This window comes from Muntiacus reevesi, chromosome 4 (assembly GCF_963930625.1).
Source record: "Muntiacus reevesi chromosome 4, mMunRee1.1, whole genome shotgun sequence".
NCBI lineage: Eukaryota > Metazoa > Chordata > Mammalia > Artiodactyla > Cervidae > Muntiacus > Muntiacus reevesi.
This window is the reverse complement of record NC_089252.1, coordinates 8,511,483-8,533,172: the sequence shown is the minus strand read 5'-3', so window position 1 is coordinate 8,533,172 and position 21,690 is coordinate 8,511,483. Positions and strand designations below refer to the sequence as shown.

General features: G+C 42.4%; 1 protein-coding gene across 2 annotated transcripts in view; it reads right to left on the bottom strand.

The window, feature by feature from the left end:
- Positions 1-20,414, bottom strand: part of TMX3 (thioredoxin related transmembrane protein 3) — a 36,835-nt gene extending 16,421 nt beyond the window's left edge. Inside the window, exons 1-9 of one of the 2 annotated variants that reach the window (XM_065932315.1) lie at positions 20,194-20,414; positions 19,188-19,242; positions 14,926-14,965; positions 13,573-13,696; positions 7,382-7,427; positions 6,008-6,088; positions 3,859-3,958; positions 3,113-3,190; positions 422-488 (exon numbers count right to left, since the gene is read on the bottom strand). In XM_065932315.1, the coding sequence (XP_065788387.1) occupies positions 422-488; positions 3,113-3,190; positions 3,859-3,958; positions 6,008-6,088; positions 7,382-7,427; positions 13,573-13,696; positions 14,926-14,965; positions 19,188-19,242; positions 20,194-20,239 (637 nt within the window). In that variant the 5' untranslated portion in view covers positions 20,240-20,414. Of the gene's footprint in view, positions 1-421; positions 489-3,112; positions 3,191-3,858; positions 3,959-6,007; positions 6,089-7,381; positions 7,428-13,572; positions 13,698-14,925; positions 14,966-19,187; positions 19,243-20,193 lie in introns of those variants that run through there. The other variant, XM_065932316.1, reaches the window with a different exon arrangement.
- Between the last annotated feature and the right edge of the window lie 1,276 nt (positions 20,415-21,690).

Below are 21,690 nucleotides of genomic sequence, written 5' to 3'. Positions count from 1 at the left end.
CCACCCCCCTGAGCTTCATCTGCATGCTCCTGACATTATCAACAACAATGAAAAGGTAGGATAAGCAGGCTTCACTGTGGAAGATGGCTTATTTCTTCCACTTCTTTGTGTGTCTCAAATGTCAGACCCTTTTAAAATGAATTCTGAATGTTTTAATGTAGAGAAACTGCATAGGGCTCATTTCTAAAGAAGGCAAATGATCTGATTAAAAAAAAAGAAAAAGAAATTTATTGTAAGGAAACTCAGAATGAAAGACCGCTGAGTGGAAAACATGAAGTTGAAGGGTAAGAAACACCCAGCAGTCACTGAACTAACGGGTTTTTGAACAGCAGCAGCATCTGACATCAACATCTAAGGCCTGGAATAGACACGGCGTTTTAATTATAAGGTGTTTTACATCAGTCAAAGCACTGGAACTTACCATCATAAACAAAATAGGTTTCATCTTTGAAAACAAGCACGGCAGGCATCTCTTTCAGGGTCACATACTGCAAAAACCAGAAGAGTAAATGAGCTTGACAGGTAAAAATTTTCTGTTGGTCACCATGAGTTTTGAAAGTATTGGAAGATACTTGGGGGGAAACTCACGATGCTAACAAAAAAGTTACAAATGGTTAAAAAGAACACAGCCAATCTCAAGCTCTTCCAGTGACTGGGCTTGTTACCTCTTGATACATCCCCTGGTACAGTGCCCTGTCTGCTATGGGGGAACCATGGAATATTCTTAGAGCTGCTAACAGACAAAGATAATCACAAGAAGTGGGGTCCAGGCGGCACGCTGAAATGGCGGAGGAGCTGGGGCGGAGGTGGCAGGCGGCACAGGCCCGCCCTCCCCCAAACTCCCAGGCTGTGGGGCAGAGACTCCATCACTGCACCCAGGAGTCAGCTTCCTGTGAAGCCAGGATGCATCACCACCTCCCCGGAGGGTGAGAGCTGCTAACGTCCCGGAGAGGCAAGGGCGGGCTCAGACGGTAACCTGTCTCATGAATGAGAACTCCTAACGGCAATTAATAAGAAGAAATTCATGCAGTGGGTGCCTGCTTCTTATCCCTGTGCTGCGCTTAGTCATGTCTGACTCTGCGACCCCGGGACTGCGGCCCGCCAGGCTGCTCTGTCCGTGGGATTCTCCAGGCAGGAACACGGGAGTGGGCTGCCGTGCCCTCCTCCAGGGGATCTTCCCGACCCAGGGACTGAACCCCAGTCTCCTGCACGGGCGGATTCTCTACCCGCTGAGCTACCAAGGGAGCTGTGTTGTACTAATTTCAAAAGACTAAAATTACAGCAGAGAAATCAGCATCAGAGCAGGAAAGATGTAACTTGGGTAAGCCACAGGGAATTACCACATGAATGTGGTAATGCTGGACGTAACAATGAACAAATCAGTAGATGGCTAACAAAATAAAAATAATAAAAGAAAGGACAGCTGTCCTGGAAGGATTAAAAGGGAGGGAGGTATGTCTCAGGTGACAGAGAATGATCTGGCTACCCTGCATTAAAATATGCCACAGCGTCATGAAGACAGCCCCTGAAGGGCAGCGGGAAAGCCCTCGGGAAAGGCTCTGCCGTCAAGCACGCCGCTGGTCACCATCCACACTGATGCTCCCAGAGCGTTTCAGAACACCCCGCGTCTCTCCCTTCCAAGGGCATCCCTGGGTGAGCCAGCCATTCTCTGAAATCACACGCCAGTGAAGTACCTGTCCCCACTACTCCTCTGAAACCATTTCTCTTAAAACCATCAACTACCTCCACGGGGACAAACACCACTGTTCCTTCCTCTCCGCATCTTGGTGTTTCACAAGCATCTTGCACAACTGGCCACTCCTCTCTTAAACACCTTGTATTCTGGCTTCCCTTTCACCTTGTTTTCCTACTTCACTGGTGAGCTTTTCTCATTGTTCTCTGCTGTCCTTAGGACCTGGGACCTTTTACCCGCCACCCTCCCCAAATTTGCACTCCATGTCTGAGAAGTTTATTTTATTATTTATGTAGCTATCACTTAACTCCCAAACCTTATATCCAACAACTTATTTGATGTTTGTACTTGAATGCTTAATATGTCAACTTAAAACAAACCTTCAAAGCTTGATCATTCCTCCCATACTCTTAACTTGTTCCTTCTCCAGTATTTCCAAGCTCATAAGTAACACCACCATCCATCTACCCAGTTGTTCAAACCAAAAACCTAGAGTCATCCTTTTATTAAATTACTAAAGCACATCTTTATTTTGCATTTGAACAATTCAAAGTCACGGCTGAGTTTTTTCATGTTTGAACTTGAACAACTATTTCTCAATCAAAATGAATCACAACCAAAAGAACACGTATTATGACTTCTTATTCATCTCTTTTCCTCTAGAACAAGCTCAAACAATTCCATCTCCAAACATAATTCTTTCCCTTCTCCCTAATTTTTCTACTACCTTTCAAGTCTAAATCCTAGATTGTTTCAAGAGCTCCACTAATCTTCCTGATTGAGTCTCATCCTGACCCAGTTCTTTCTGCACTTAGCAGAGGAATGTCCTTAAAAGGAACTTGAGGCTAAGCCCTTCCCTAGCCCCTCGCAGGCGTGGCCATGAGCTGCAAGGCTCCCACCGGGCTCGGCCTACCTCCCGTCTCCTTTGTCACTGCGGTACAGTCAGGCTGGCGACTGCGGCTACTCCACTGTGCCGGGCAGGCCCTCATCTTGGGCGCTTGTATCACCTGGTCCCTGTTCCTGGTCTACTTTGGCCACGGATCTTCACGTTCTGTAAGTCCCAGTTCAGATATATTTCCTCCACAGACAGACACTTCTTGATCAACCAATCAAGAACAGCCAGCCCACCTCTAAATGGCCACATTGCTGCTTTATTATTTTTTTAATAGCAGTTATATCTTGTGTATAGCTTTGTTTCCCAAGGACCCAAGCAAAGAAGGACTCATCTACAATACTAAAATTTAATCCACTTCCCCATCCACAAGAACATAACCTCTACCGTACAAGGGTCCTGATGACTTTGGCTGTCATCAATAATCCAGGACTTAAAACTGTGCATACCACAACGATTAAAGGACAATAAGCAGTTGCTGAATATACATATTAACACACTACTTAAAATTCAACTTTAAGTATTACCGCAGGGACGACTTCTTCTGAGGCAGAAAAGAAGTAAGTATATACAATTAATTCTGAAGCAGCATCAATGTATTTCTCCTGTGAAGATACAAACAGAAACAAGGTGACTTTTAAATAGTAACCAAGATCAAAATTCATTCCTCATTAAACATTCAGAGCAAGTAGTATCATTGTTAATATTAATAGATCACGACAATTTGCTACCTTAAATCCTTTCATGTGGAAAGATTAAACGTAAATAAATTGTTTCTTAGGCAAAAGACCATTATAACTAAGTGCTTTTATACACCTTCAAATACCGTTCATTAAATAAAACAACCTCAAATCATATTTATTAATTTGCTAATGAAGAGAGAAGTGCATGTCCACACATGCCAACACACACATACATGTATACAACAATCTTAAAACAGTGAGCCTTTGCCTATTACATTCAACTGCGTGTGGCGGTCTCAAAGTCTCAAAATGCTGAAAAGCAATACAGAATTTAAATAAACAGGTCAGGAACAGAAGAAAGACTAAGGCAGGCAACATCCACCCACTTTTTACTCAACTGTTTCATGAAGGCAAATACTATAGAGGGTATATGACAAAGTGCTATTATTATAAAAACACTTAGATTGAACGAAAGTATTCCTAATAAGGGTGAAATAAGTCCTGAGTTTTTCATGAAAGTCTTCATTATACAGAAAATTAAATTACAATACATCCGTTCTTATGGATTAAAAAATAAAATCATTTGATACCTTCAGAGGTGACTCTCCACCTATATAAACAAAAAATACACGATGTCTTTTCTGCATATGTTCAAACATTTGCTGACTCGGAAGTGGCCGAATTAGAGCCCTGTTTGAAAATAGAACAAATGAAAAAAATCTTGTATTTGAACTAAGACTAGTACATACTTTATTTCTACTTATGTCAGCCCATCATGTCTAACGTCACAAACTTTTATTACTGTATGAATTGCATTTGAAGTATATCATTCAATCCACATAAATCTTACGAACTATAGCCCATGATCACTATTAAACCCATATAATAAAAACAAAGTACCTACAATTTGATCTACCAGTTTAAAAAATAAGCTTTAAATATGTCCCTCTGGAGAATATCACCTGAACCAATGTTTGGATAGGCGAAGATGGGACTACAATCCATTTAGAATCCTCAGCTAAGAACAAAATCATCCATGTGAGAGATAATTTTTTTTCTCCCTTTCAAAAGATCATTCACACAAACACACTGTGAAACACTATTCCAGGAGTTAATAACATTATGTTTAGAACATTTATGTCTTACTCTGTCCATTTAAATGCTATGTAGTTTTAAAACACCCTATAAAGAATAAAATCTAAAATGTTCCTAAGTATGTTATTCTTCTTGGGAAAAATAAAATGGAAAATGGTAGCATATAAGAATTTTATGAAAACAAAACTGTAAGAAGTTTTATTAGATATTTCAAAGCCAAATAAACTGAGAAATGAACTACATCAAAGGTGACTATAAAACATATGACTTATGAAATATTATTAAAAGCTAAGAGGCAGTCGTCTTCTAAATGTGGTCTATAAGATTTTTATTCCATCACATTTGCAAAAGGAACAAGATGTATTCTGCAAAGGCAAACATATTTTCAAAATGCACAGTTCTTTAAATGCATTGCATCACTCTATTCAAGTCTCTATTTTAATGCATAAGTAATTAACTGGTAAGTGACGCAACTCCAGAAGTGATTCTTGAAATTTCCTTTGCAGTAGACTCAGTCCTAGTTACATCAGGAGAAGGTCATCTTAAAATTGCCAAAACATAAAGACTAATCTAAACCATAGGGGAATAAAGTAATCCTACTAGAGACCCCCTCATGTAATATAAAGTTACCTCAAAATTATTCATAAAGCAAATAAAATGAAACATGCAATCAGTAAGAAAATACAGTAAAAATTATACTTTATCAAAGCTTTGCAAACTTTAATATTCAAAGATCATTCCTAATTCTGTGTCTTTTCTCAAACAATTTAAGCTAGGTAGTATCATGCCACCCAACAAATCCATTCCAGTATTTCAATTTAACTTAAAAATATTTAGAGCTATCAATATATTACATCCTGTCAAACTCATAAGCTACTATACTTTCAAAGTAACCTACTTTGATAAATGTTCTCTTCAAGAAGTTATACATAATCCCACTGAATAATTATATGCACCAACTTTCTATATATGCCAGCAAGATGTAGATTAAAAAACAAAAATTCACCAAATTCAAACCAAAAGGAAAGACAAAATTTGTTTTCTTAACAGTAAAACTTCAGAGATCTAAAACTCAAAAAAATCTCTGGGTTCTATTACATTATATTCTAAGCAAAATGTGCAACAATACCTCACAGCTGGCATACAGGAGCATGTGAAAGATGAGGGAAAGAATCTTAGCTACATCTAAAAAACATCTTCACATATCACAGGCTAGGGATTAAAGTCTAAGACTATTCAGAATATCATGTTGTGGGGTTTCTCTTAACACTGAAACTAGACAATGTGAAAAATAATGTAAACCAGGTAGTACAAAGGCAGAATCATCATAAAATAAAAACTGAGATTCACAAAGCTGTTGGAAGTAATCAAGTCTTGAAAATGTATTAAAAAATCCATTGGGGAAAAGCTCTTCTATACACAAAATAAATTTAAATGTGAGTGAGGTCAACAAATATGTAACATAAATCATGGACCCTTTTATTTTTCTAGAGAAGCTCTTTGCATATGCTACGCAACTCTATCTTTCCTCACAGACAAATTTCATTTAAAAACCTAAAAATATGTATATTCAGTGCAGTTTATTAAAATACATTTAATTTTCAAATACTGATATCATAAAGGCCTGTCATAATACAAACTTACCCTGACACTCTGTGAGCAAACTCAATTATATCATCTTTTGTTCGTGGTCCTCTATAATTATATGCTAGGTCCCCTTTTAATCTTAAAAGAAGAAAACAAGATAAAAGCTTGCATTAATTGTTTTCATATTTAATGATAATCACTCTCTATTGTTACACAAATTATAGCATACAAAATAGTAAATGGAGGTTTAGAAGCAGCATAATCATGGGGAGAAACAGCTGAACACTGCCTTCAAGGGGTCAACAACTCAAAATGCAAAGAAAAGACTATATTTTTCTAAAATTATGTGAAAATATTTTACTGCTTGACAGCTGCATATATTTATGCCTTATAATAAATGTAAAACATACACATTCATGGTATAGAACTCAAAGCATAAGTCTTACTATCTTCTCTACTAAAAGGTCAGTGAAAGGATGGGAATTAAAAATATTTTGGTAAAGATAAAACCAATTTTAAGCAATACAACACAGTAACGTGATAAATGCACCAAGACTGCAGAGTAAAACAACGCATTAAAAACAGCTCTTCTAGAAAATTAGATAATCTTCTAAAATCTGGCCAATGAACTGTGTCCAACTAACTGAAATTTTAAAAGTTGTGAAAGCGCAACAGAACACCTATAATTAAACCAGAAGAAAAAGATAATTAACTGAACACAGGAAACTAAGAGGCTTAGCAAACATTTTTAAATAGTGGGAGGAGGAAGGCCAACACAGAACCCAAAGAATTAAAAAAATAACTTACTTTATTACAAAAATAAGTTTCCTTACAAAAATAAGTTTCCAAGTAATTCCTCAACTCTTCGTATTACCAAAATAAGGGTGAGATCAGGATTAAACTCATGAGAAAATTCAATAAAATCATGATTACAAAACAAGGCCTTTAGAATTATGACAAGATATTTTTTACTGTATATGCTCTGTGTTAGACATGGTCAAATCTACAGGTGATAACTAATATCCGTCAATTTTATTTTCTTTTTCTTTAACCTCTAATAAAATAGGTCTATTTTAATTATAGAAAAGTAACATCTGTTATGAGACAGGATTCACAAGTTAAACAGAATACACTCTTGAGCGCCTGAGGGGTAAAAGACCTGTTGTAATTTACAACCGTACACCTTGTCCCGCTAAGCGCCTCATAGTCCAACTCAAAACACGTTGGGTGAATTAGCCTTAAACCACACATTAACTTAAGTGCAAAGAGAAGCACAGATGGATCCCTCTCCCTGGACCACACTGCACCTAAAAAGAATTGCTGAACCCAAGTCTTCAATTCTCCAAGGAAGCTACTGGAAATTAATGTAATAAAATGTAAGTAGAGTGAACTAATAAAAATACACATATAAACATACAACACTCAACTTACAGCTTAATTGTTGGATAACCTCGAACTCCAAACTCTGAAGCAATGCCTTGATAAGAAAAAGAATAAATAATTCTAAATTTTTTAAAAATGAGAAACTAGGTAATAAATGAGCCTTTTACTTAAGAAAAATATACTTATACAAACCCATACAGATATGTTGTTCTTAACTCTTAAAAAATAATGTAAACACACAAAAAGGAAAAAACATGACATTCTCATACAAAATAATTGATAATCCAACTTATGACTTACACAAAAATACTATGACAAAACAAAAACTAAATTCCAAAAGAGTAAATTTTATCTCTAAAGTACTTATTTTAAAAGATGTTCTTGTTTTTTTAAAATATTATATATATATATATGTATATACCCAGACATATATAAAGTCTCACTCTTTATTTGACTTCATTTACAGAACACGTATTTCACCAAAAAAAAGGCCCATCTCTCCCTTTAGTGTTTTCTGAGTCTTAAAAGAACTGCTTTGTACTTTAATTTTAAAAACATGAACTGTAATTGCAAAAATAATTTATGATCTAAAAGCAACATTACTGATTTTAAAAGTTTCTGCTTTTGTAATAACCTAGAGTATTAATAATTTCAGTTACTTCAAAGATTATTGTAAAATCCTCACGGTAATTAAAATAAGATACAGTCACTACAATGGCATCTTTTTAAGGAAAACAAAAAATAGTAATGAAAATAAGGAAACAACATAGAATTAGAGGACTTTAAGAGGCATAGTAATCACTATAGAAAGTCAAAACTATACTACTTTACAGATTTAAGGCAACTAGGACAGGAAAAAAGAAATAAAATATTATCAATTAGTAGACAAAATACAATATATTTATACAACTATCCTAATTTATGCAAAGTACACTTTATTTACTCATATAACCACTCCCTGTTTTATTTCCAGAATATTTTTTATGATAGTTGGGTATAAAAGAACTGGGCGCTGATTTACCAATCACTTTAGTAATCATTAATTTTGGTTTCTCTCCCCCACAGCAATGCACAAGAAAAAAACAAAGTGAATTTGTGGCAAATAGTACAGAAAATCTCTCCTCCTTCCTTTTTCAACTCTAGACCTTCTCCCTTAAACACGGAGAGAGGTGACCAGAAGGTTCTGGCCAGTGATCAACAACAGCTTTTATCAGAGGTGACACAAAGAACAGGGTGACAGAAATAAGAAGCTGGTGCATATATACGAGGATACAGGTCCTGTCTGAATAGCCTGTGAGCTGAGACCAATTACACGATGTATCTGCACCTACCTCTAACTTAGGACTTAATTCTGTCACGTTTTACACACGTACATATATGTAATTCAGTATAGCTGGCTTTCAGTATTAGTTACAGCATAGTGATTCCATATTTTCAGATTATCCTCTGCCTAAGGTTATTATAAAACAGGGCTGCATTTCCCTGTGCTGTACATAACCTTGTTGCTTATTTACACACTGGTCTGTAGCTCTTAACCCCACGTTCCTATCTCGCCCCTCCTTGCTTCCCTCCCCCTACCGACATCCAAACTTGGTTCGCCATTATCTGTGAGTCCGTTTCAGTTTTGATATTAACATATACATTGGTTTTGTCAGATTCCACAAACAAGTGATAACATACAATATTTATTGTCTTTTGTCTGCCTTATTTCACTAAGTATACTACTTTTTAGGTCCATTCATATTGCTGCAAATGGCAGAATTTCATTCTTTTTCAAGACTAAATATTCACTGTGTATGTATATGTGTGTGTGTGTATATCACATCTTCTTAAACCAGTCACCTGTTGATGGGCACTTGGACTGTTTCCATTGCAGCAACAGTGCTGCAAATGGGGTGCATGTATCTTTTCAAATTAAGAGTTTTCATTTCTTCCGGACATATACCCAGGAGTGGGATTTCTGGATCATAGGGCAGTTCTAGTTTTAGTTTTTTAAGGAACCTTCATACTGTTTTCCTAAGTGGCTACATCAGTTTAATTCCCACCTACAGTACACAACTGTTTTCTCCACATCCTTGCCGACATTAGTTATTTGTAGACTTTTTGATGATGGCCATTCTGAGAGGTGAGAGGTGACATGCCTTTGTGGCTTTGATTTGCATTTCTCTAATAATTAGTGATGTTAAGCATCTTTTCACGTGCCTGTTAGCCATTTGTATGTCTTTTTTGGAGAAATGTCTATTTAGGTCTTCTGCCCATTTTTAAATCAGGTAGTTTTTTTTGATAGAGTTTTTTTTATATAAGCTGTTTCTATATTTTGGTATTAAACCCTTATTGGTCATATCATTTGCAAATACTTCTGGATCAAGGCTATTCTAACTGAATATTGTTGTTATTAAGATTGCCCTCTTCCAAGTAAAAATATAGATTATGTGAGTAAATATGTTCTTAATGCTCCTCACCTCAAATTAAGAAGGCAGGCAAACACAGACTCTGATTACCTTCAACTGCACCTCATTAAGAAGTGCCAAAATATAGAGACAGATGTAACTGATCAGGAGAGGGAGGGAAGAGCTAGCAGCAACTGCTTACATAACTCAGTGTAATATCTGTACACAAGTCAAATAAAATGAAATATGCAACCAACGAGAAAAATGGCGATGGAATTTTATAGCTGATGTTACGGTTCTCCTAATAGGCCACAGTGAGAGAATCCCAGCTGCACACTTTGCACCATCACTTAATCTCCTGGACCTGAGTTTTCTTGCCTGTAAGATGGAGTTGATGCCACCCACCCTTTAGACACTCGGTTCTTTGAACGTTAACTTCCATCCCTGGTGGGATTTCAGCTGACAGTGATGGGGGAGGGAGAAGGGAGCTACCAGCATCCCGTGAGCAGAGACCAGGGACGGGGCTGAACACCCAACAATGCACAGGAAACTCTTCTCCCCACAAAACATCATCTGGCCCCAAATGTCCACCAGACCAACTCAGAACAACCTTGAAAAACAGTCACTGACTAGAAGGGCTTATAATCTAGAAACGTATGACTGATGTGCAAATATATCTGGAATCACAGAATGAGAATAAGAATCTTATTGGTCAAATGCCCTTGAAAGTTTATACATCACAGAGAAGTAAAATATGATCTTTACATAAAATGAAGTCACACTCAGGCAGAGGAATAAGTGGAATTTTCAGTGGTTTCACAATAGAAATCAGTATGGGATTCCTGGTAACATGGTAACATTTTAACTTTTGGATGAGAACATTTTTGTCCTCATTTTTTAAAGAATATATAGAAAAAGAAAGGCCAAAGTAACATATGAATTTACACTGGACATAATACATCAAATAACATTAAGAAGTTGAATAACAAGTTAAAACCATGCCATCAAGAAATACCTGATAAAATTCCAAATACATATTGCAGGATAAATCAGGAAAGTTCAAATCTCTCCCATTCAACAATTCTATACACAGAGACTTGCTGGATTGAATATGATGGTGTTCATTTCAATCACTGCAATTACATGATTGAGAACTAAGCTACCCTCAAGTCGTCTAAGAGATTTTCTCTACTTGATCACTGAATAATCCAATCCCACGCCAAACTGAAATCCTAGGACGATCCATCAAAATTATACTTTACTTCAATGATTCTCTAACTCAAGTATGCAGCAGAATCACCTGAAGTCCACGTTAAAAATACAGATTCTCATGACTCAATCTGATTCTCATTTGGTAGGGGAGGTGTGGGCCTTTGGAATCTGAGTTCACACTGAGCACCCGGGTATCCTAACACAGGTAGCCTGCCGACTAAACGCTGGGAAACACTGGTGCCGTGACCACCTGCAAAGCTCCCCAGGGGGATGGAGGAGGCGTGCAGGAAACCGCCAGTCCTCCAGTGCTCTACCGTCAGAGGCAGAGCACTGTCCACAGCTGGCCTGAAAAGGGAACTCAATTTCTTTACCTGTTTGAGTCCAAGTTCTACTAAAAGGCCTGTATTTGAGCTGCCCTGAAATATTCAAGAAAGCTTTAAGAATTATGTGCCAAAAATACATTTGCAATCTCTAAACAGCAGTTTTTGAATACTTAACAACTTTCTTTTTTTTTTTTTAAGGAAGATGGTATTTCTTTCTTCCATAGCAAACAAAACATCTCGATTCTATAATAAGGTGAAAAATGCATCCATCACTGGCATCAAACACTAAACACCAGACAATTTACTTGTTTATTGACTACCCTTTGACTCAGTGAAACGAATGCATTACAACATAGACAAATGTACGTGTATGCACATCTAGTCAACATACATGCCTAGACAGAAGCATTTACTTTCACAAGTTAAAAGGAGTAATTTCTTAAACATTGTGAAAGATTACTTCAGGAAATACCCACTCGACCATATTATCTTCTCAAACTTCTTACCATCCATCTCACCCCTCCTAAAGTCGCAGCAGTTCACTTGTGTGACTCAACAACTCTAGTTCTAATATCTCACCTGCACTCTAGTTCCCCATATTCGCAAGCATCAATAAAGCAAAAACCGCAAACTTGAAACAGCTACTAACACAAAAACACAGAATTACATATAATTTTTTTTTCCTGGTAATGGTAATATAGTTCAGTGTGAGTTTTGCTAAGACTCTTACACTATTATTTTCAATTGTTTTTCTTTATACCAGAGCTAATCTAGCAAATCTGTGATTTAACCCTTGCAAATATCTATTAAGAATTATTGTCTCTTTACTCTCCTGCCAACCACTCAAGTCTGGCCTCCCAGTATCCTATATCAAGATGCATACAAAAGTCAGCTTAGATAATCTTTTTGTCTATAACTGCTCTTTTCATCCTACATGTTTCTGCCAAAAGCATTATCAAATCATCTGCCTTCTCAAAAATGTGTGTTAGCTCTCTATTGACAACTGACAAAACCCAAAACACCTTGTCCCACCTGAGAGGCTCTTAAAGTCTGGTATTATCCCTCAGCACTTAACAAGTGCAAGCCATTGTGCTAGGGCTTCTGAATAAGAAATACTAATACAATCCTCACAACCTTGAGAATTATCTCTCTCTCATTTACAGACAAGGGCGCTAACATTCAGAGAGGTTAAGAGCTCCCCCAAAGCCACAAAAGTAAGAGATGACTGACCTGGATTTAAAACATAGGTCTGTCTTCTCCTAAATTTACACCTAGAGTACAATGCTGACTTCCTAAAATGAAATATCCATTTCATAAGTCGTACTTCCCCTTTCTTCATTAATTAATGGAAAAAGGAACCACATTTTATGGCACACTACACGGGACAGCACATGTGCTGTATCATTCTAGGCTCAAAACAACCACGGCAAAATGCATCGTGATTAAACATCCACCGGTGTAGAAATCAAAGCTTAGCGATTTGTTAAATGCTAAGAAACGTCCCTCGGGCCACAGGAAACAGCAGCAGGCAGAGCGGGGCCTGATCCACTATCTGAGCCGTGCCCTCCCCAAGTCTGTGTGACACCTCATATTCTCTGAACTTAATTCTGCCTTTTCCCAAACCCGCTAAGAAAGCTATTGGTAAACTTTACCTGTACAGGGTCTGATAATAAACATTTTAGGCTTTGTGGGGCGACAGTCTCTGTTGTAACTACTTGATTCTGCCTCTGGGTCGCAGAAACAGCCACACAGACAACAGTAAACACAGGAGAGACTGTTTCAGAGGAGCTCCGTGCACAAAGCCGGCGGGGGCCGCCTGTCCAGGGCTGCGACCTGCCAGCCTCTGCCTGAAGACACTCTTGTGTCTGGTGCAGACTCGCTGAACTCATCGACAGCGCAACGATTTCGCTGTAACACCCTCTAACGTGAGCACTCTCCTGATCCCCACTCGCATGTTAGCTCGCCTCATCCTTCGAGCGCCCGTGGACTCCTAGACCACGCCACTCAGCCGCTCAGACAACCAGCTCTCATTCTTCACCCTCACAGCGACGGCAGAGTTCAACACTCCATCTCCTGTAGCTGTCTCAGGCAACTGATTATCTCAAGTGGGCTCCCAGTAGGAACAGGGGTTCTATAACTGTATTAAGTATAAGATTAACACAGACTGCATATCACACACTCAATGGTTAACGCATCTAACTCATAAAATACACAGTCTGAAATCTCTTCTTCCTGCTACCTTAAATACTGCTTCCTGTAATTAAAACACTTGCATTATGAGAACAGAAAAATAATAAATCGAGTAGCTGCTTACTGGAATAGGAAGTGGCATCCATCTTTCCCACTTTCACTGGAGAACCGATGCTTTTCATCTCAAGACCAACTTCATTCCAAATCGGTTCCAGCTTTTTACAATGGCCACACCATGGTGCATAAAACTTGTTTAAAAAAAAAGAGAGAGAATACCACTAAGATGCGGTACTACTGTGGATATCAACCTTAACTGTACAAGAATCTTTTTCACTAAACGACTGGATAATAATCTATTTTGGACCAAAAGTCTAAATATATCAAAGTGGTTACAAAATAAACACACACACACAAACCTACACATGTCATCTTCTAGGATATAACTCAATACTGATATTATTTTAAAGTCAGTTTAAATGGCTACTGATATCTATTTAAAATAGATGATTTACGATTAAAAACACCTTTGCAAAAAAAATTAAATAAAATAAAAACATCTTTGCTCCCAAGTGAGTATGTCCATGTTAGATATAAAATTAAACCATCAAATACACTGCATATATCACACGTACACCCCTTAAGTGTTAATGACAAACATCAACTTATTTCTATTGCAAAAACCAAAACACAGTAGGTGACTCTGCTCCTGTAAGTATAACCACTGGTAAGACAGTTTGGCACAGTGACAAGTCAGGCTGATGAAACTAAAATCCTGGTTCTTCCTTCTTCAGAATCACCAGATGGTTGGGGTGGTACTTAGGTGCCTCTCGTTAGGCAGCATAACAAAAACTGTGTGTTGTACTTTTATGAAGTAAGACTTAACTCTCTTGTAATATCAGCCTATGGAAATGTTCAAACCTATATCTAGGGAGACAGACAAACCAGTGACCTTTACGCCTCGCTGCCTGGCTTCAGTGACCATCAGCTCTGCCCGTCTCATTCCATCTCTCTCGCTGCCACTCACCCCACTTTCTCACTGAGGCATGTCAAAATGCACCCCAGACATCACAGGTTTAAACACATTCAAAACGTCACAGTAAGGAAAAGATGGAAAGCTGATTCTCTCACTCTCAAGATGAAAATATGACTTTGATTGCCAAGTGATACTAATATACTCAATTTCTTGGATGAAATTAAACACTGAGAGTGAATTCTGTGATAAAGCCATACTATAATCGCCCTCAGACATAATGCACAAGTGGACCTCGTGAGAATTTCATCAAAAACAGGTTCCCCTGCCAGAGATCCTAAGGCTCTGAGGTTCACTTTAATATAAAATCCCCGATAGTATACCCAAGAAGACAAAGTGGGTTATGCACACTGGTACCGTCTGTTACCATATTTGGGTGAGGAGAATGGGAAGTCACATTTAAAATGGGAGGGATGATTGATCTGTACAAAAAATTTACATACTCACATCTACAAGCCAAATGTCATCTTTTCGATTTTCTTTAAACCTAAAAAACAAGAACACAGATCTTGACTGTAGGTTTCCACTTTACAGCAGAATGGCACAGGTAAAGATAACAAATTGATAAATACAGGGTCACGGGACAAATTTTTCAATAAGTTTTACTTTAAAAGTTTTACTCAGTGACCTCTAGATCATATCCATAAACACCTTAATAAAACAAGAGCAATGATAAATTAGGAGTAAAAATTCGAGTGGGACTCTGTAGAAACGTAAATGCTTCAGCTTGGAGCCCCTCTCCTCCACTTACACCTGGGCCTAACAGGGAACAGAGCGGGGTGGGGGCGGGGGTGAGCCTTAGAAGTCTGCTGGCAGGCCTGGCCGCTGGGTGGGATCTGGGAACCTGACTCTCAGGAGGGTTCCCCCCATTTCCTGTTAAGGGCGGCTCACTGGTTCGCCACCGCACAAACAGCGTGGTTATGTGAACAGCCACCTTCCTTCAGGGAGGTTCGTAATAGCTAGGCAGAGGGGTGCTGACATGGCCAATCCCCAAGAAAAGTCCTTGGGCAGAGTCTCCAATGAGCCCCCTCGGCAGGTACCATGTCACACGTGGCTGCAACTCCTAGTGGAGAAATTAAGCACGCCCTGTGCGACTCTACGGAGAGACGACTCTTGGGAAGTTGCTCCTGGCTCCCCTGGAATCCGCCCCACGAGCCATTTCCCTCTGCTGATGGTGCTGTGTGTTCGCTCACTTCGACTGAGTCCCGTGAGGGCTCCCAGTCGACCGCTGAGCCTCGGGGTGCCCTGAGAAGCCCAACACAATACTCTACAGTCAAAGAATTCTCCTAAAACCCAGTTCCTACCATGTTACTCATATATGTTATCTTTGAGGTCCCTTCCCCCCATCTACTAAAAAAAGTACAAATGGCTACACTAATCTGGCTCCAGTTTACCCTTCCACTCAGACAGGCACCCCCAAGATTTTCAGACTATGGCACCTACCGCAGATAAACTCACAATGTTCATTTGAGCTTCTACTGTAATTTTTCATATTCAAATCCTAGCAGTCAAAAGCACTGCTAACTCCATAATGCCTTCCTAAACTACTCAAAGCTAGAAACAATCTCACCGTATCACCTTTACCCTCTTTATGATTCTCATCAATTTCCACACGTTGTTGTTATATACATGTTATCAAAACACAGACACACTAATCAAGAAAGAGTGCATTTGTTTTCAAATACCCATGCCTCACACAGTGATCTGTATTCAATCTATACTGGATGAATGACAGAAGCTCTCTAGGGGAATATTTTAGTAAGATTCTTAACCTTACAGGTAAGACAGAGAGAACACACTCCCCAGACCGGAGCTCCCGGGTGTTCACATCCACCCAGCTGCAGCCATCTGTGGACACGGACAGCGCCTTTAATCGGCTCCCAGGTTGGGGAACCCAAATGTTTTCACTCAACTCCCTTGGGGTTTACAGTAAAAAATTCTATTTTATATTCATCTTGTGGGGCTACCCAGGTGTCATGGCCACCTTAAGCAAATTGTTCAGCCAGAACGCTCTCACTGATGGCCACTATTCTTGATGTCTGCAGGCAGCTCTGCACCCAAAGGTAAATGGCGGGGGCCACTGTCTCCCATCATCTGATGCTTAATAGCCTCTCTCCTCTCCCCTCAATGGGAAGGAGCTGACTGGTACGGAATCCCAGACGGGGCCCCACGTGGAGAGGAAGGTGTCAGTAACTGTAAACGGGCAACAAGTAAAGGAAGGGGGCAGACAGCGTGTTCAAACACACAGGGCTAACGGGAAGCACCCAACCGGGAAACTGCTGCCGTGAGACCCCAGACTGCTCGCCTGAGAGGTGTCATCTGGGCCATGGTGACCCTGACCCCTACATCAGCTGGTCAGACTGGCCCTTTAACTGTTCACTAAGATGCTGAGCACCCCTGAGGATCAGGGCTAACATGGAGGGTGCCCTGTACACCCATGACTGCGCTCGCGGATGCGTGGCTTGGGCCGCAAAGCCTAGGCATCACCAGATCCAGTGCCCTCGGGGAACCTGCACAACAAACAAGGTCTCACAAGGCCTGACAGTGTGGCCCAAATCAGTGCAAAGCATGGGGCTGGCTGGACCCAACCCAGAGTCATCTGCAGTCTGGATCCGGGGTCCCTACAGGGGGATGAGGAGCCAAGGCGCTCCATTTGCTGCGAACACTGGCCCAGCGAGGTCATCAGTCCCTGGGGAGGTGTTTTAGCCCCGGCCAGGGTTAGAGAGCAAGGCAGCCTTCTCACCCCGGTTCAGTCTTCTTCAGTCGAGGCAATCCCTGCTCACCCGCCCAAGCTAGGACGGTGCCTGAATTTCCAAGGGCCATCCTCCTGTGGGCCCAGGAGGTGATGAGCTGCACGTCCGCTCGCTCTGGGATAAAGAATAATTCAGTCCCCGCGTTCAGCTGACAGCACAGAATGCTCGTTGGCTAGTTCCCTTAGTCCCTTACTCAGCACAGGGCCATTCTGGTGAGTGTCGCAGACAGAACAGAGTGTCTATCGGGGCAGAGACACAGAAACCCAGTGTCTCATCTTCACAGGGGCCCAGCAATAAGCAGGAGCAGAAAGCACAAACCCAGAACCCGGGCCCAGTGAACGGCCTCCTTGCCCAGTGTCCTTGATCCCTCACTGCAGACCCCGGAGCTCACAGGAGGCTCGGGTGGCCACGGACACTAGGAAGGTGGGCCAGACAAGCTTTTCACTTACAGGAGGCTGCTGTTATTTAGTCGCTCAGTCATGCCCGACTCTTTGCGATCCTGTGGTCTGTATCCCGCCAGGCTCCTGTGCAAGAATTTCCCGGGCAAGAATCCTGGAGTGGCTTGCCATTCCCTTCTCCAGGGGATCCTCCTGACCCAGGGATCAAACCTGTGTCTCCTGCACTGGCAGGCAGCTTCTTTACCACCTGGGAAGCGCATTCCAGGAGGGCCAGCCCTGTCAGCTCAGCAGGGTTGAGTGAGTCGGGGTCCGTTGCAGCGGCTCACCCTGCTTCCTCCTCCTCCTCCGAAAGGAGCAGGTCTGGGCTGCCACACCCTTCTAGGCACCACACACTTTAACAAACTCACCTGAGTTCCCAGCGGCTTCTCTGAGAATCAAAGCGCTTGTGAACAATCCACGAGGGCGCCAGATACCCACCAGGAAGGCTGCTGAGCATCCTTGGGGACCCTGGGGCTCTCTGCTCAGCAGAGCACCCTGCTGGGCGCAAGGGTGGCGAACGAGGACAACCAGCCAAACGGAGAGTCAAGACTTGACTCACTCACTGCGCCAGTGCAGGCCAGCAGGCAGAAACGAGCTACCAGCTCCTCAGCACTGAGAGATGCATCTCACCCCGGAGGAGGCCCGAACCAAAGGCCAAAGGCCGGAACCAAAGGCCTCCTCGAGGAGGACCCACGCGCAGAGGGGAAGGAGGACGGAAGGGACAGGAGAGGAGAGGTACGGGGTCCACGTGCAGAAAGGGTCTCAGCCAAGCCCTCAATAAGGAGGTTTCCCTAAGAAACGCCTGAGGCGAGGCCCCCACCAGCAGGTCTCCACAAGGGGCCCGCAGGCTGAGAATGCAGACACACACACAGGAGACGGCTGGGGGTCCCGAGTCCATGACTAGGGCTCACCCCACACCAGAGACCGCGGTGGACTGTCTGTGCGCCACGTCTGGAGCGGGCAGGGCAGCTTCCCCCCAGGGACCTGCCAGGAAAAGCCGTGTCACTGCCCATGCTCAGGCCCCAAAGCCACACACAGGATGCTGGTCTGAAGCCGGACTCCTCACCTATGACAAGCAAGGCCTGGTGATTCCCACTGTGTGACTGGATGGTTACCAAACTCCAGCACCCACTCAGCAGTGACTAACACTGTACAGGTAAAACAGAAGACTCTGCCAGTTTTTACTTTAATGACTGCTCATAAAACTCTGCCGAGTGCAATCCCATTTTGTGCAACTCTTGGAGCAAAACCGGTGCTAGGTAAGCACTGGCCATTGTCTGCTATTAAAGGATTAGATTCACACAACGTAGTGCACTTGAAACTAACATAATATTATAAATCAACTACACTCCAAAGTAAAAAAAATCTACCTCCAAACAAAATTAGCAAATTATGTACCACAGATTTACGTGCTCAATAAAACAAGTGTTATTTTAAAAAATAGTGGACTCATACCAGTATTCAGATAACATCACAGCTGGAAGAAATGAAGATACTATTTAAAAACAGATAAACTCACGAGTCATCTAGATCTTCCACATGTCCTTTACAGAAAGCCAGATCCAGTAGAAAAACTGAAAACAAAAGACAAAATGTATACAGTAAAATACACGCTAATTTATCTTGTGGCTTACATTATATGCTCGTTCACCTATAAAATGTTTCTGGTTTTTTACAGCCTCCCAAAAAACACACCATTCATCCATCCCAGGACACAAATTAGGCAAAAGCATAAGTCGTTCACCCGGTTAATAAATATTTATGACCATGTGGTGACAGCAAGTTCTACCTAGGCCAGTAATTCTAAAGGACGGAAGTTCCTTTTAGATATATTTTTACTTTCATCCTGTTTTTCACCATCTCATCTTTTTGGGGTAGATGTGAACATTGTCTATATTTCTTTTCCTCTAGAAGCAACGATCTCAGAGATAAACTTCAAACGCCATCCAAAATATTGTCCCCCCCACCTCCAAACTGACAGAAACAAAATTGGGTTGGACTCCTAACACTGATCACAGAGCAGCGTCGGGCAGGCGGTGGGAGCTAAACGGTGCGAGTGGACCCGTCGTGGGGAGGACGGCGACGCGGGGCCGAGACTGAGCAGGACCAGCCAGCCGGTCCCCAGGACACACCGCACAGCCCCGGGGCCCGGCAAGGATGCGCCCGCGCGGGCGAGGATGCCTCCGAGCTGGCTAGGCTCAGAGCCCAGCGCCGAGCAGGTGTGCGCGCGCGCCGGGGAGGAGCTCCCTCGACGCCCGCCGAAGGAACCCCGCGCTCCGCGAAGCCCCCGCCGCCCCGACGGCCGGAGCTGCCGGTCGGAAGGCGCGCGTCTCCGGCGGAGCCGCGCCTGTAAGGGCCCCACAGCGCCCGCTAGATATTGGGTGTCGGGTGTCGGGTGTCGGGACCCGGGACTCGGGACCCGGGACCCGGGACCCAGGACGGGAAGGTAGGTCGGCGGCCGCGCAGGCCTCTCCCAACCTGGAGACAGTCCCCGCGCCCGCCCGCATCGCCCTCGCGGCTTCTACCTGCGGCGCAGAGCCGCAGAGCGGGCCCACGCCTCTGCGCTGCCATGCTCGCCGCACAGGCGCTGCCAGAGCCGACTCAGCGCCCGCCACAGAAACGAGCACCGGCAGCCGCCGCCTGCGCGCCCGGAAGGGGAAGCCGGCCGGCCGGGCCGCGGAAGAGAAGCGCGGAGCTGTAGGCGCGGGCGGGGCGAACCGGCCTCCGCCACCGGCCCAGGCCCCGCCTACCTCCGCCTCTGAGCATGCGCGGAGCCGTGGTGCCTGCGCGCGGCCGGCACGCATGCGCGATCGCGGCCACGAAGCCTCTGTGCCCGGAACTGCCTCTGGGAGCGTGGGAACCTAGGGTGCGGACGTGGGTGCCAGGGATTCCTTTCCCGGAAGTTAAATGAGCGCCAGACTTTGAACGGAAGACGAGGCAGACTGGCAACGCTAGGGGTGTAATCCTGCCATCTCTTTCACCTGCAGCTCTTATTCAGTTGGTAGTTAGATTCCTGAAAAAAGACGGGTCTTAACAGCGAGCAGTAAGATGGAAGACTCTGGATGTCGAGTGACCCTACATGTATTTGCAGAATGAATTTGGAATTTTCTTTGACCCCCGTTTGCCACCTGCGAGATCTGTTTCACAGGAGTAAACTCCAGTAATGCGTTTTTGCCAGCTAAGCCTTCCTTTTAAAAAGTGTTTCCCTTGAAACTTGAAAACATCAAGTTAATCATGGGATGTAATTTTTTTACGATTTGTTCCAGTTTCCTGATTTTTGAAATAAGTAAACTACCTGCTATAAAATATTTATATTGCTCTGTGGTTTTCTACATAAAAGTCATTCGTAAAAGCTATTTAGTTTTATATGATAGTGATCGCTGCAGGAACTACTTCTACCAATTATTGAATGTGTATTATGAGAACAAAAGTGGATTATGATGTCAGCCCATTCACCCACCATAGTTTCAAAATTCTATGAGGCAGAAGGCTCATTAGTCAGTTCAGTTCACTCATTCGTGCCAGACTCTTTGCGACCCCACGGACCGCAGTACACGAGGCTTCCCTGTCCATTCTTAACTCCCGCAGCTTGCTCAAACTCATGTCCGTCAAGTTGGTGATGCCATCCAACCATCTGATTCTGTTCTCCCCTTCTCCTTCTCTTTGATCTTTCCCAGCATCAGGGCCTTTTCCAGTGAGTCAGTTCTTCACATGAGGTGACCAAAGTACTGGAGCTTCAGCTTCAGCATCAGTCCTTTCAATGAATATTCGGGGCTGATTTCCTGTAGGTTGGATTGGTTTGATCTCCTTGCTGCCCAAGGGACTCTCAGGAGTCTTCTCCAATGCCACAATTCAAAAGCATCAATTCTTCTGGTGCTCAGCTTTTTTTGTGTTCCAACTCCCACATCCATACATGACCACAGGTAAAACCATAGTTTTCACTAGACAGAGCTTTGGAGGTAAAGTAATGTCTCTGCTTTTTAATACGCTGTCTAGGTTTGTCATAGCTTTCTTCCAAGGAG